This window comes from Canariomyces notabilis (genome assembly GCF_033297395.1).
Source record: "Canariomyces notabilis strain CBS 508.74 unplaced genomic scaffold N656scaffold_25, whole genome shotgun sequence".
In the NCBI taxonomy this organism is placed as follows: domain Eukaryota; kingdom Fungi; phylum Ascomycota; class Sordariomycetes; order Sordariales; family Chaetomiaceae; genus Canariomyces; species Canariomyces notabilis.
In genome coordinates, this window is record NW_027041847.1 from 224,121 (window position 1) to 237,660 (window position 13,540).

A 13,540-nucleotide genomic window follows, 5' to 3' on the forward strand; every position below is an offset into this window, starting at 1 on the left:
TTGGCTGCACCTCTCCGCGTCTGGGGATGTCACAGTCGGCTGCCTGCTTCATCGGCATGCATGTCATAGACTATTGTGCTCGGTAGGGGATCCGACGACGGCAGAACACCAGCAGTTCTAGCAGCGTATTGACACCTTTGGCAGTCTTCTCAGTTGACATCGCTCACCTTTATTTACTTGGAGTGCGAGCAACGAGCGTTAGGTTGAGCTGAACATGATGCCGAGACCACAGGATCGCCGCGGCGCGGCCGGGAACGGCTAGAGCCACTGCGCTTACCCTGCCGTGCCGGGAAACCCTGCACGGTACACGGGTTGTCCTGGGTCCCGAGATTCGTATCGAAGTTCGCGACGAATTTCTGCTTTTGAAGTGTATGTGCGGACGCATCCATAAAGTGTATGTGCGAACGTATCAACGTATCCAGACACTGCCAGTGGGTTGGATCATCCTTTGCAATCAGATCTGGGCTGGCTCGGACCTCGCTCCGTCGCAAGACTGTTCAATCAGCGCTGACCGCAACAATAGCGGCATGGTTCAGCAAAGAAGAGAGCTTCTTGGCATGATACCAAGTTCGTGGCCGGGCTTGATAACGTTTACCCTGAGCGGTATAGAACAGACTCTGGCGGTCGATAGTGCATACGCCAAAGATTCACATCGCAATGACATCCCACGACAGCTCAGCTTGCGCCTGCTGTCGATCTGCTGCGTCTTCATGGATACCCGCTTGGCCTGAGGATGCATCTGCCTGCGTGCGCCATGCTGTTACGGTTAACCCACTATGTATCTTCTATTCTGCCGAAGGAAGAGAAACGGTACATGGGAATCCGTCACGTCCCGGATGAAGATCGTGTCACGAGCTTATTGATGGCAAGCTCGATTCACAGGCGGAATCCATACCCGAGATCCTTTGGTGGCTCCTAGCCGGCTCTCGGATCGGATACATGTGTTTACGCATACTAGGGACACTGGATGCCCATGCGATGACGTCTTCTGGCGGCCTAGAACGACGCACCCTAGAGGACCGGATTGACCTCAATTTGATCCCAGCTCGACCAGACTGGTCACATGGAAACTGCTCTCACGACCTCACAGAGAGGCGACTGGGATAGAATCTAACTTGAAGGGTGGTGGGAAAGGAGTGTGTTTCTCCGGGGAATCCAGGACACGCCCCAAGAAAATGTCAGGCAACAACGGGTTGAAGATTAGGCGCCAGAACCCAGTTACGAACAGCTACCACGAGAAAAGACTTTGGCCAGCCGTTCTGATTACCCTTTTCCTACCCCCCGTCGATGGCCCCCTGCAACTTCTGACCGCGAGTCCAAAGAAGAAAAGCTCACTGCAAATTTGGAAGGGGAAGTAAACTAATGGCGCACGGGCTGCATCTAAAGCCGCCACATGTCAGTCACTTGATATGCTCCTTGGTCCAGCTTTTTCATGTGGGCTCTCTTGCTTCGTTTTCGCCTGCGAGGCCAACACGCACACCGTCTGGTTTTATGCTGCTGCCTCCACAAGCAGTCTGGAAGGGAAAAGATTCTGGGTTGCCCTAGCGGGTTCCTCCTTTCTTGCAGAAAATGCACGCGCACATTGACTGGGCTTCAGGGCGCTTTCCTGTCGCACTGCTGCGTTCCTCACAGGAAAACCAGTTATCGATTACTGATCGTGTGTGCGCTGGTACCTTTTTTTTTTTTTTTTTTTTTTTTTTTTTATCCTCTCTCACGGGCCCTTTTATGTTTTCATGAGTTGTGTTCTGTGGGTAGCTCTCATTTCACCCCTGAGCCTTGGAAACAAACATAAACAAACCAAACCAGGAAAAGCGGGCGCTGGGTGAGTAAGCATTGGGCTACCCCTGAAGAAAGGGGAATCAGGGGGGCTGCTGAAGCACGAATGGGCCATTGGTGGGAAAAACAAGGAGACTCGGGGAACTTTAGGGGACCGAGTGTCGTGTCTCCGCAACATTTCGAAATCTGAACTGTCTTTTGTCTGCATATTTTTTTCTCTCCTTCTGTTCCTCTCTCAACTGTTTGTGTGTCACGGGTTGCCTCCTTCAGTTCAGATGAGGCAGAAGCTGACGACGATGCAGTCGTCCGCTCCACAGCATTCCCACTATCTTTCATATTCTGTTGGCAAGGCTGTTATTGACTGAAGAGGATGCCAGGAGGATGCTAGGAAGATGCTTGTACTCCGCGGGGAATTGCAAGCCATGACCTTCACGCAATGGGTGCGATGGGTGTTGTTCAGTAGTGCTGTACAACACTTTGAGATCCATCGACACAGCATGGAAGATAGGTGAAGATGAGCCCGAAGGGAGAAAAGTGGGTGGATTGGTCTGATACTAGTATGGTCGCACGCGGCGGGGAAGCGGTGGAAGAGGGAAGCTGGATCCCGTTTTCTCGGGTCGTACGCTCCTGATGGCCAGACTGGGCGAGCGCTTGTGCAGGTTCTCTGACTCCTGAGTTTGTGGAACTGCGATCCGGGCGGGAGTCATTCGATGCTCTCTGCGACACATTGGAATGGTCCATGCAAGATCAACAGCCAGTATTAGCTTTCCTAGGTGTGATTCTGGGTTTTCTGCTTCCACCCTCACACAGTCTCGCTCAGGCTGTTGGCTCGCCGAGACATTCATCCTATGACCTCTGACTCCCTTTCCCATCCCTCAGCCCGCATGTCGTGAAACCAGAGGCTGTTATGCTTCCTATTTTCTGGCGTCTCACCAAATGTGGCAAACAAATCATTGCGGCTGAGACCACCGAAGGGGTACTCGGTGCTATATAACCACGGTACTGCGTGACACGGACAGCAGGGATGAACCCTTCTTTTGTCGGGTTGGCGAGAAGCATACGGATTGCTGTGCTTCATGGCGGAACTGGAAGGGAAGAAGAGTGAAGAACAGGCGTTGTTCACCCGTGCGCAGGCTGACGTAGCGTACCGACTTGAAGCCTGTGAAGAGAAACGAGGTTCAGGATGGAAGGGACGGGCATGTGAAAAAGGGACTGATGTCGACGATGGGGATAACACCGAGCATGAATAAGCACGAGAGGCCCCCTTGGCCGCCCTTGCATCCGTGTGCTTCCCTCTTTTCCTCTCACTCCCGTGGTGCTGTGTATCTGATCGTCGAAGCAGGCCGACCTGAGCAAGCGTGGGACAGCATGAATTGCCCCGAGCTCCCGTCAGGGGTCAACAGTACAATACCACGCCGGAAGATAGATACTGCAATGCACAGATCGTCAGCCATGTGTTAACCAGTCGATTGGGTTCGGGGATGCCAGGGTAGCAGGGTAGCAGGCACGTCATCTGCTGCCCCAGACATCACCATCACCCCCAGCCTCTGAACTGCTCAAGGCTTGACTTCTCGTTAGCAGCCATTGTCACGTCGAGGGAAACGATACAGTACTCACATGAGACCGGAGATGCCCGTGCAATCTTACAAGCTCCCGGCATTTCTTCGTGCTTCGGGCTGGACGCGTAAGCATTCCGGACTTGCTTGCCTTATGTATAGATATGTCTTGTTCTTGCCTGTCTTTCTCTACGGAGTAGCCCGTTGTGAAACGGCCGAGAAACCTTGACCCTCGCAAGGCAATCAAGGGGAGTGGTAAGGTAGCCACTCCTCGTCGTTTTGCATGCACGCGTGGCGCCCAACATCGCCTCTCGAGACGAAATGCTGTGGAACAATGGCTTTGCGTGGGGACAGAGTAATACCTAGTACCTACTAGATCAGCTGAGTACTTTCTAGTATTGCGTACTGAGTAGCCGTACGTATGATTCGACAGATCTGTGGCAGGGCAAGATAGGAGCAAAGGGAGGAGAGGGGGCTGAGATGCAGAGCGCATGTAAGTACAGTACAGTAAGCCCAACAGAGCGATTCCACCAGGACGAACCCATCCAACAACAGCGTGTACTGCGCATACACTTGTTGGGCCAGCGGGATGTGTGTGTGAGAGAGGAAGATGGTGTATACCAAGTATCTACAAGTCACCAAGCAGCCTCTAGATGGGCCAGCCACGAGTACTATACGGCTCTTCTCCCCGGTTCTAAGCCGCGGGCACCCATAAACGCTCCTTACTCAAGTCACACTCCTGAACCGAGTAGGTAAGTACTACTAGTAACGGGGGCTGACGAGACCATCCCCATTCTCTCACCACTTTCGAGTCGCAAGGCTCCTCAACTCGCGACCCAATTGCATGCAGCGAAGTCGAGTCCAAGGCTCAACTCCAAAACCGATATAAACAAGGGGCAGTCTGTATGCCCACGCCATCGGTCCCGAGTAGTAGGCCTGATGACACCATTCCGAGTCCGCAACGGGACTGGTTAGGGGTAAACTCTCATATCATACTGTTTAGAGGCACCAACAGTCGTCCCCGTCGCCATCCATCTCTGACTCGTGCGATTATACCTGGTTTCCCGTTCAGAATTAGCCTACTGGGATCCACGGGACTGGACTGAACATGGTTCTCACTCGGCAGTTGGACCGCACAGAACCCTGAGCAGTGGTACTACTGCTGCGAGTAGGCATGGAGCTCACCATCACTACTTCACTACCCCCACCTCACCACAACCACCATCCCCACCAGGTGGTAAGCACTCTACTGTCGACAATCCATCCATCCTCCTCGGTAGGTTGCCATCCGTCCGGCACCAACACCGGCAGTTGGTTGGGCAACCTGCCAGCGTGGCCGACGTCCGGTCAGTAAGTAAGACAGCCAAAAAGATATACCGGGGCGAACTTCGGAATTCGGATCGGACTCTGCGTGAAGTTTACTGCGCTGACTACCTACATAAAAGATTGGACTCGGACCTGAACAACTTAGATCATATGCAGTGATCTTGCTGACCACCACCCCCAAATCGGTTCAAACCGAGACCAATTACTAGTTCATATCTTGCACACCAGCCAGTCGCGCCACCGCCACCAGAAACCATAAACGGCTTTTTCTCGGCAGGCAGCATCATCTCATATGCATCATGGATCGTGTGTTTGACTTTGGGCATGCGCGTGGCGCGCGTTTGCGTACATAGGTACCTATCATATGTCGTTGGCGCAAGCATGGCCATGTATTATGGATGACCCCGCGCCCCCGGACCAACTTCAACACCGAGTGTTTCTTACTATAGCACTTGCCAAACTCGTAGAGTTCTGGGATTGGATTGGATTGGATTGGATTGGATTGGATTGGATTACGTACGTACGTATGCTGGCCGTTAAGGTACCTCCAGGTGGGTAGGCAGGTAGGGTAGGCACTTCGCCTCCAAACTCTGTTAAACATCAACTGGACGTTTAGAGCTCCTAGTTGGTTGATATTAGTAGACATTACTACGATTTGTTTTATATACAAGATGAGAAAACGGCCGGGTGCCGGACCCGTGACGGACTTTTGCTGTTGCTTCACGACGGGTCTTGCCATGAGAAAGAAGATGGTGGTCAGCAGACCACACCTCAGCAGATGGCAGGGCTGAAACAATGAGGGGAAACCTGGAGTCGACGACAGTTTAGGTATGATACTACCGGGATATGATATGTTGGTGTGCACACCACAAGTAGTAAGTAAATTGGGGAATGTAGATGCTAGTGAGTTGCCACTTACGATTACCCGGGGGGGAAAAGGAAGAGGAAAGTGGGCATCACTTGGGAGGGGATGAGCTCCATGTTGACGGACAGTTAGGCGGTTCAGCATCGTGTATGTACGTGTCTATAGTGCTTGTTATTCTCTATGACTTCTGAACGATAGGCAGCGGTACTATGGATAGTACATACATCAATACACCATGCCAATGGATAGCTTAGCTATGGAAGTGGCATGGTGATGTTGGGCAAACACAATAACAGAGCATGCGGACGGTGCATAGCAATGACAGTGACAATGATAACTCATAGCAGCAGCAACAACATAATCAACGCAAGGGCAGTCAAGCAACAATAAGCAGACAAAGTTCAAAACTAAAAGCAAGCAGTCTATCTTCATTCCAAACTGAGAACCGAGACCCAAAACACGCATGCTGAAAACGACCAAATCACTATCATTATAAGCCGCACAAGAAGAGCAGAGAAACAGCAAAACCCATGATCCTGTAAACCCCATAGCAAGTCCCAAGAGGTAAAAAAAGACACCTGGGTTCCAAAATCATCTCAACCCAGGTCATGAAGAAAGCATTAGAACAGCCACTCAGCGCAACCCCAGAAAAGCCAGCAAGTACAATAGTAGTAGACTTGAAACCAGACTTCCCCAAACGGTTTGAAGCACGACAGAGTGACAAATGAAAGAAATCGAACGAGGGACAGAAGGTTGGGTGGAGATCAAAAAGAAGACGAGAGGCAATTTCCCCAACTCCCCATCCATCCATCCATCCATCCATTGTCAAAACCACGGCCAAAAGCATTCGCTCAAAGCCGGCCAAGGCATAATCCATAATAATAACCCCGATGTCCCGACGAACGTCATGCGCGTGCGCGTCCAAAGCCAGAGTAAAATCCAGAACCACGAGAACAGGAAGCATGCCAACAGGTAAATTGCCACCATTGCATGTGATTGTCGTTTCCTCTGTCGGCCAACAGAAGAAGTTGTAGTTGAGAAAGATGCAGGATTCCTTACCACCGTGGCAGTGCTGCTACTGCTGCTACTTGTACGTTGGGAGGGACAAAATGGAGGAGCCTTCACCTCCACCGTAATGGCAGCAGCCGTAGCAGGAGCAAGAGTGATGCCACGCTGGGCGGGAGATGATGCAGGGTTCTTAACCACCATCCGAGCAGCAGCAGCAGAACTACTACTACTACCGACGAGGGTCTCTGTGGTCACACTTCCTGTCCTGTCAAATCCCTATTGGAGGAGGGCTTCGCGGATGAAGCCGCCGAGTTGCTTGGCCTGTTGAAGTCGCATGTTAGAATCAAGTCTCAAATATTGAAAGGGGGAGAAGACATACATATTCATCATGCATCATGGAAAAGTGATTGCCAGGCATGTGCCTGAACTGCATCTTGCTGACGTCCAGGTACTCGTCCCAGCGGTTCGGGCCAAAGTCAGACCGGTTGTCGAGCAAGAAGAGGGCGTGGCCCTTGGGGTACGGCTCGGGCCGGGGGTCTTCGGGGTTCTTGCACACGCCGTCCTCGCACCAGATGGTCATGACGTTGGGGCACTTGTCCTTGGGGATCGGCTCGGCGTCGTAGTTGCTCAGCGCCGTCACCGAGGCGGCAAAGTGAGGGAGCAGCCACGGCGGGATCTTCTTGTCGTCTCCGTCGCCAAGCAGCCCGATCGAGGCAAACCAGGCGTGGAGGCCTTGAGGCAGGGGCTCAATCGTGACGGGGCAGGGGGCATCAATGATGACGAGGTTCTCAACCTCCTCGCCGGCCTTGGTGAGCTGGTACACAATCTCATAGGCAATGACGCCTCCGGCGCTCCAGCCAGCCACCGAGTACGGACCCTGCGGCTGGCGCCGTTTCATCTCATCGATGAACTTGGCTGCCATGCCGTACACACCGCAATTGTACTCTTCGGGCGTCTTCATGAAGGGGGAGAAGAGACCCCAAACGGCCCACTCGCCGCCGACATCGGAAATCTCGGTGTAGGACGTGGCCGAACCGCTTCCGTCAGGAATCATGAACAGATGCTTTTTGGCCGTGCGGTGGCTGCCGGACAGAAGAACCGATGAGGCCTTGCGATGCGGGTACGCGTCGACGAGGCTCGTTGGCCTCGGCGGCTTGGGCGGGCAAGGCTCCTCAATGCCGATCCTGGGATGCTTGGGAACCGGGGGTGCCTGTGGCTTCGAAGCTTGTTTAGGGGCTGCGGGCGGCTTGGGACGCTCGCTGATGCCCAAAGCACGCTCCACATCCTTCAGGGACGGGTTGGTGACGAAAAGGTCCGCAGGAATTGTCAGGCCCGTCTTTTCACGGAGTGTGCCGAGGATGGAGAGGCTCATCAGCGAGTCCATGCCAAGGTTGGCCAGGTCAGGTGCTGCCATGATCTCATCCACTTCCACACCCATCTCAGCTGCGATGGTATTGCGGACGATGTCCTGCAACTCGGAATTGGAGCCGCCAGACTCGTTCTTGAGTGGACCGTCGCCCTTAATCGAGCCAGTCTCGCTCTCGTCGAGAGGGGTCGTCACGTTGGAGTCGGACTCGATCTCGGGCGACTCATCATCGGACGACACACCCGAGTCGTGAGAAGAGAGGTCCTCCTTGAGGCCGGGTTTTTCGTACTGCGAGAGGTAACCCTTGAAGGCGCCAATGGTGGGGTAGTCGACGAATGCGTGCGAGTGGATGTCTAAATCCAACTCCTCACGAATCCGGCCGCTGACGGTCAGGGACATGAGCGAATCAACACCCAGGTCCGTGAAAGCAATGTTGTCGGCGAGCTCATCGTGGCTGCAGCCCACCTCCTTGGCAAGGATGTCCATGATCTCAGAAACAACGCTCTTCAACTTCTGGTTGACCTTGGAGATGTTGGCAGGCGTAACTCCCTTGTCTGTCTTGTCAGTCCTCTTGGGAGGCGGAGCCTGGGCAGCGGGTTTCACAGTGGTGGCGGGCCGGGTGGCAGCACCCACTGCGGTGGCAGCAGCGGCCGCGCCACGTGGAGGCAGCAGCATGTTGAGCACCTTACGGGGAATGGACGCGAACTTGAGGTCACCGCACATCCCGATGATTTTGTCACCGTCAAAGACGTACGCATCGCCAGCCATCACCTTGCTGCCCTTGACAGGTTGCATGCGGATGTAGCTGCGGTACTCCTTCTTGGGGTCGGGGATCTCGGTGAACCTCAAGGAGCCCCAGCCGTGGGAGATGAAGACTTGCTCGCGGGAATCAACCGCATCCGTGCCATTGATAATGAAACCGGAGATGTGGCAGGAGCTATCGATGTGGTACGGACTGAAGAAGAACGTGCCGTCTTCCTCCTTGGTCTGGAAGCGAATCTTGGCTGTGGCCTCGCAGGTGCTGCTGTCCAAGATGACCTCTTCCATGCCACGATACCGCGGGTTGTAGTCGACCAGGGCGGCGAAGAGCTTGTAGGCCAGGCCTCTGCCAATCTTGGAAGCGGTGCCGCGCTGCTCAGCCTCCTTGAGAGCGTCGATACGGGACTTGATCAGGTAGGCGACACGGTCGAACTCGCTCTGCCAATCGTCGACATTGCCATAGTAGACCTTGCAGAATGCGTGTTCCGTCTTTTTGGCACCTTCGCCCGTATGGAAGACGAGGTCGGCATACCCAAGCTTTACATTGGCCGTGACAGTTAACCGCAGAATGTGGCTGCTTGCCGCATCGTCAAAGATGAGCGTCTTGGGTACGTCCATGTTTGCAACATTGCAGCCAACTTTCTCCGCTTCAGGCCGCAGAAGCTTGTAGGCGTAGTTGCAGACGGTCATGGCCATGTCGCCATACAGGGAAGACGGGCACAACGGGGCGCCGTTGACAAGATGGCCGGAGACAAGGTTGCGGAGCTTTGGTTCGTGAAGCTCCGACTCAATCTCGACGATGGCGACGTCGCCTTTGACTTCCTCCCTGATGACCTTTTGCACCGTTGTCGTCGCCAGCTTGGGCTTGGCCGGCTCAATGGCCTTGGCACTCGCCGCGGGGACACGGTTCTTGGTCAGGCACCAATCGCCCGTGTACTGCAGCCAGTAGTTCTTCTCATCGAACGAGTAGCTGGGCAGGTCAAGCAGGCGCACCGAGTCACTGAAGTCGCGATGGTACTCGTTGAAGTCGATGTTCAGGCCCGCGGTGTGCAGAGTGCACAGGCTGCTGGTGACAGTCTTGTAGCATGCCTCGTTGCGGCGGAGAGTGGGGACGGCCACCGTGGCGACACCAAAGGCAGCCTTGACCATACCGGCACAGACGGGGTGTGGGCCAACCTCAAGCCAGACCGTCTTCTCATCGATAGTGCCTGACTGCTGGGCAGAGATGAGCCCGCCAAGGAAGTTGACGGCCTCGCGCGCGTGGTTGCGAAGGTAAGCAGGGTTAATGGGCTCGCTCTCGACCAACTTGCCAAGGAGAGGCGAGATGATGGGCACCTTGGCCGCCTTGAATTGAACGCCACCTGCCAGTTTCTCAAAGTCGTCCAGGATGGGTTCCACCTGGGCCGAGTGGAAAGCAAAGGGCACGCGAAGCTGGGTGCACTTGAAGCCAGCGCCAGTAAGCAGCTGTGCAATCTCACCCATCTCGCCGGCTTCTCCGCTGAGCACAGTCTCGCGGGGGCCGTTGATGCAGGCAACGTTGACGCCGGCACCCCGTGGGCCAAGAGCGCCAGTCACCGTCTCGACAGAGCCTTGGACGGCCAGCATAGCATGGGTTCCAGCCGTGCACTTCTCAACGAGGAGCTGAGCACGCTTGCCAACCAGGTAGATGGCATCGCTGGCCGACAAGACACCGGCGACTTCGAGGGCAGCATACTCTCCCAGGCTGTGGCCCAGGACAACGGCAGGCTTGATACCCCAAGATTGCCATAGACGCGCAAGCGCCATTTCAAAGCAGGCAAGACCCAGCTGGACCACAACAGGCGACAGCTTGGAGACGTCGGGCTCGCTGCCGTCAATCAAAGGAAGAAACGAAGGCAGACCGTGGATCTGGGCAACGACATTAAATTCCTCAATATTCTCCCGGAATACCGTGTACTGCTCGTAAAACTCCTTTCCGAGGGCGGCGTAGTGAGATCCCTGACCAGTGAACATGAAGGCTACCTTGGGCTGCTCAGGGAGAACGGGGACAAAGTTCTCCTTGAGACGGGCAGCGATAGCGTTCTGCGCCTCAGCCAAATCACTACCGGACACGTTCATGCGCCAGTAGTGCTGGATCTTTCTCGCCGTTGTTGAGTAGCTCACGTGCGACAGCGGTGTGTCGGGGTGCTGCTGCATCCAGGAGACCAGATTCTCGGCGTTGCGGATCATAGCGGCTTTTGACTTGCCCGTCACCGTGATTATATGGTGGCTACGAGGATCAGGGCTGGCAGGACCGTGGACGGGAGCATCTTCGAGAAGAAGGCCTGTGTTGCCGCCGGCGGCGCTGAAGTTGTTGATGAAAACGCGCCTTGGCTTGCCGTCCTTCCTCTTGAAAGGAGTCATGTGGAAAGCAATGTTGACGTTCCGCTCCGAAAGATCCTTGGGGAAAGTCTTGTTGATGACCGACCCTTTTTTGATGCCGACATGTGGCGGAATGGCGTTCTTCTGAAGCATCAAGAGAACCTTGACGAGCGCACTGATGCCAGAAGCGGCCTCGCCGTGGCCGATATTCGCTTTCACTGCGCCGAGGTAGAGCGGCCTGTCGGCAGGTCTCTTACGGTCAGCCGGGGCGAAAATGTTGGTTACTGAAACCATCTCTGTTCCATCTCCGGCTTGTGTGCCGGTGCCGTGCATCTCTACGTAATCGACATCAAGTGGGTCGACGCCAGCCTCGTCAAGAATAGCACTTGACAATGCAGACTGCGTCGGACCGTGAGGATGTGTGATTGAGATGGCATCGGCCGAGTGATTGGTGGCGGTGCCCAGGATAACAGCAAGGATCCTGTCTTGGTCGGCCTCGGCATCCTCCAAACGCTTTACGACAACGGAGGCGCATCCGTCACCGCGGCAGTAGCCATCAGCCTCGTTGTCAAAGGTCGCGCAAGGGCCCTTTTTGGACAAGAACTGCCCTCTGCTGAGGCCAGAGAAGATATCGGGGTTCGTCATGCAGGACAGGCCACCGACAATTGCCGTGTCGCAATCTCGGGCCCAGAGTGCTGAGCATGCAACATTCATAGCGGCGGCACTGGAAGAGCAGGCCGTGTCGATGTTGAGGCTCGGCCCGCTGAAGCCGAAGTGGTAGTTGATCCGGCCCGGCCCGAAAGCACGGACACCACCGGTGATGAAGTACGTGTCCACCTCCTGAGCAGCATTGATCTCGCGCCAATCATCCGAGGTCTGACCGTAGAACGTACCAATGCGATCCAGCCGCGTAGACGGGGTCCTGTTTGGAACGTACCCAGACATCTCGAGCGCTTCGTATGCCGTCGTTAGGGCCATGCGCTGCATCGGGTCTGTCTGATACGCTTCACGCGGCGACATGTTGAAGAATCGCGGATCGAACAAACCGGGCTGCTCGATCCAGCACCCGTACGGCGTGTGACTTGTGTTGATGGCCTTGCCGGTCGGGTCATAGTGCGTGTCGACATTGAACCGATCGGGCGGGACGACGCGGTGGACGTCAAGACCCTTGGCCAACAGCTCCCAAAGCTTCTCAGCACTGGCAGCGTCGGGGAAGCGCCCCGCGTAGCCAACAATGGCAAGCTTGCACTTCCCGCTGGAGCCGTGGTTCCCGATACTAGACGCGATGCTCTCGGGCGATACTGCCGGAGGTTCCCGGAGGATGACTTCCAGGTCGGTTTGCGATCTAAGCAGATTCGCAAGCGTGGCGGCATTTTGTGTCGGTCCGAGAGGCAAGATGAGACAGGTCTTCGCCTCAAACCGGCGGGCGCGCTCAAGGCAGCTGTCCAATATCTTGCCAAACATTAATGTGTCGTTTAGGATTTCATAAACGACTGATTTTATGAGCGATGGCGTATCGGTAGCAGAGAACCACTCCCCTGTAGAGCAAGACATGACGGATGATCGGGGTTTCGCGCAGTAGAAAGCATCAACCACTTCTGGATCGTTGAGCCGCAGAATCTTGTCAAGGTCGACGGACGCATGCAAATGGGCGGCATGATAGGGGCCATAGACCGGGATCGCTGTCGGCTTAGTCGGCAGAACGCCCTTGCTGACCAGCGCATTGAGGGTGCTGGGTGGCCCTGAGATGGCGATATTACTTGCAGCCACCGCACTGACGTAGGCACGACTTGTTCTCGGAATGCCCTAAAGGACGTCAGCAGCCCGCTTTACATGAAGAATTTGTTTTGATGCTCACCGTTGCTTCGTGGAACTCGTCTAGTGCAGAAACAGTGTCCTCATGGTTGAGGCCTGGAAATATGTATGTCCAGCTTTCTGACTTGTCAGATGCTGGGCATAACCTCTCGCCGAGGGCCTGGACGTATGACCCTGTCCTGAACGCCAGAAGCACCACCTGAACGCCGATTGGGACAAGGGTCGATAGCGAGGGTGACGAAGCTATAGCTGAGGCCGCGAAGAGGCCGGAGCAGAGACCCACGAGGAGAGTCGAATCGTGGCTAGTGATATCCTCGCAGTGTTTTTCGGCATGGCTACGCACACGAGTTGGTTAGAACTGAGCTCAAATTGCATGGGGCAACGTCCAAGCGCTGACACAGGGAGCTTCGGGAAGGCAAATGCTGTAACTCACTCTATATAATGTGCGAGCTGAGCTGTGCACAACAAGGCGCCGTCAACACCGGGATGCTTAAGCCTTTGACCATAGTATCTCTCGTTTAGTTGTTGTAGTGTCCTGAAGACAGGAAGTCTTGACCGCTCGAGTTTGGGTAACCGCTCAACCTCCTTCCTCAATGCGTATCCGACTTGGTCCAAGAAGGCTTTTGCGAGGATGCCAGGTTGCCCCTGACGGAAGAACTGGGCCAAGAAGCCGTGGGTATCAAGTGACTGGTCTCCGAAGAGGAGAAAGGCGTCTTGTTTGCCGTCCAT

At 54.9% G+C, this 13,540-nt stretch overlaps 2 protein-coding genes across 2 annotated transcripts; both read right to left on the reverse strand.

The window, feature by feature from the left end:
* Window positions 1–5,840: 5,840 nt before the first annotated feature.
* N656DRAFT_338834 (uncharacterized protein) lies at window positions 5,841–6,647 on the reverse strand. The gene has a single exon (XM_064809297.1). It carries the CDS (start codon window positions 6,485–6,487, stop codon window positions 6,014–6,016), a length of 474 nt encoding a protein of 157 aa, XP_064667004.1. The 5' UTR covers window positions 6,488–6,647; the 3' UTR covers window positions 5,841–6,013.
* Window positions 6,648–6,807: 160 nt separating this feature from the next.
* Window positions 6,808–13,540, reverse strand: N656DRAFT_800948 (ketoacyl-synt-domain-containing protein; the record flags this gene model as incomplete). Its single annotated transcript, XM_064818061.1, has 4 exons — window positions 6,808–6,852; window positions 6,911–12,802; window positions 12,855–13,146; window positions 13,245–13,540. 4 exons carry the CDS (start codon window positions 13,538–13,540, stop codon window positions 6,808–6,810), a joined length of 6,525 nt encoding a protein of 2,174 aa, XP_064667005.1.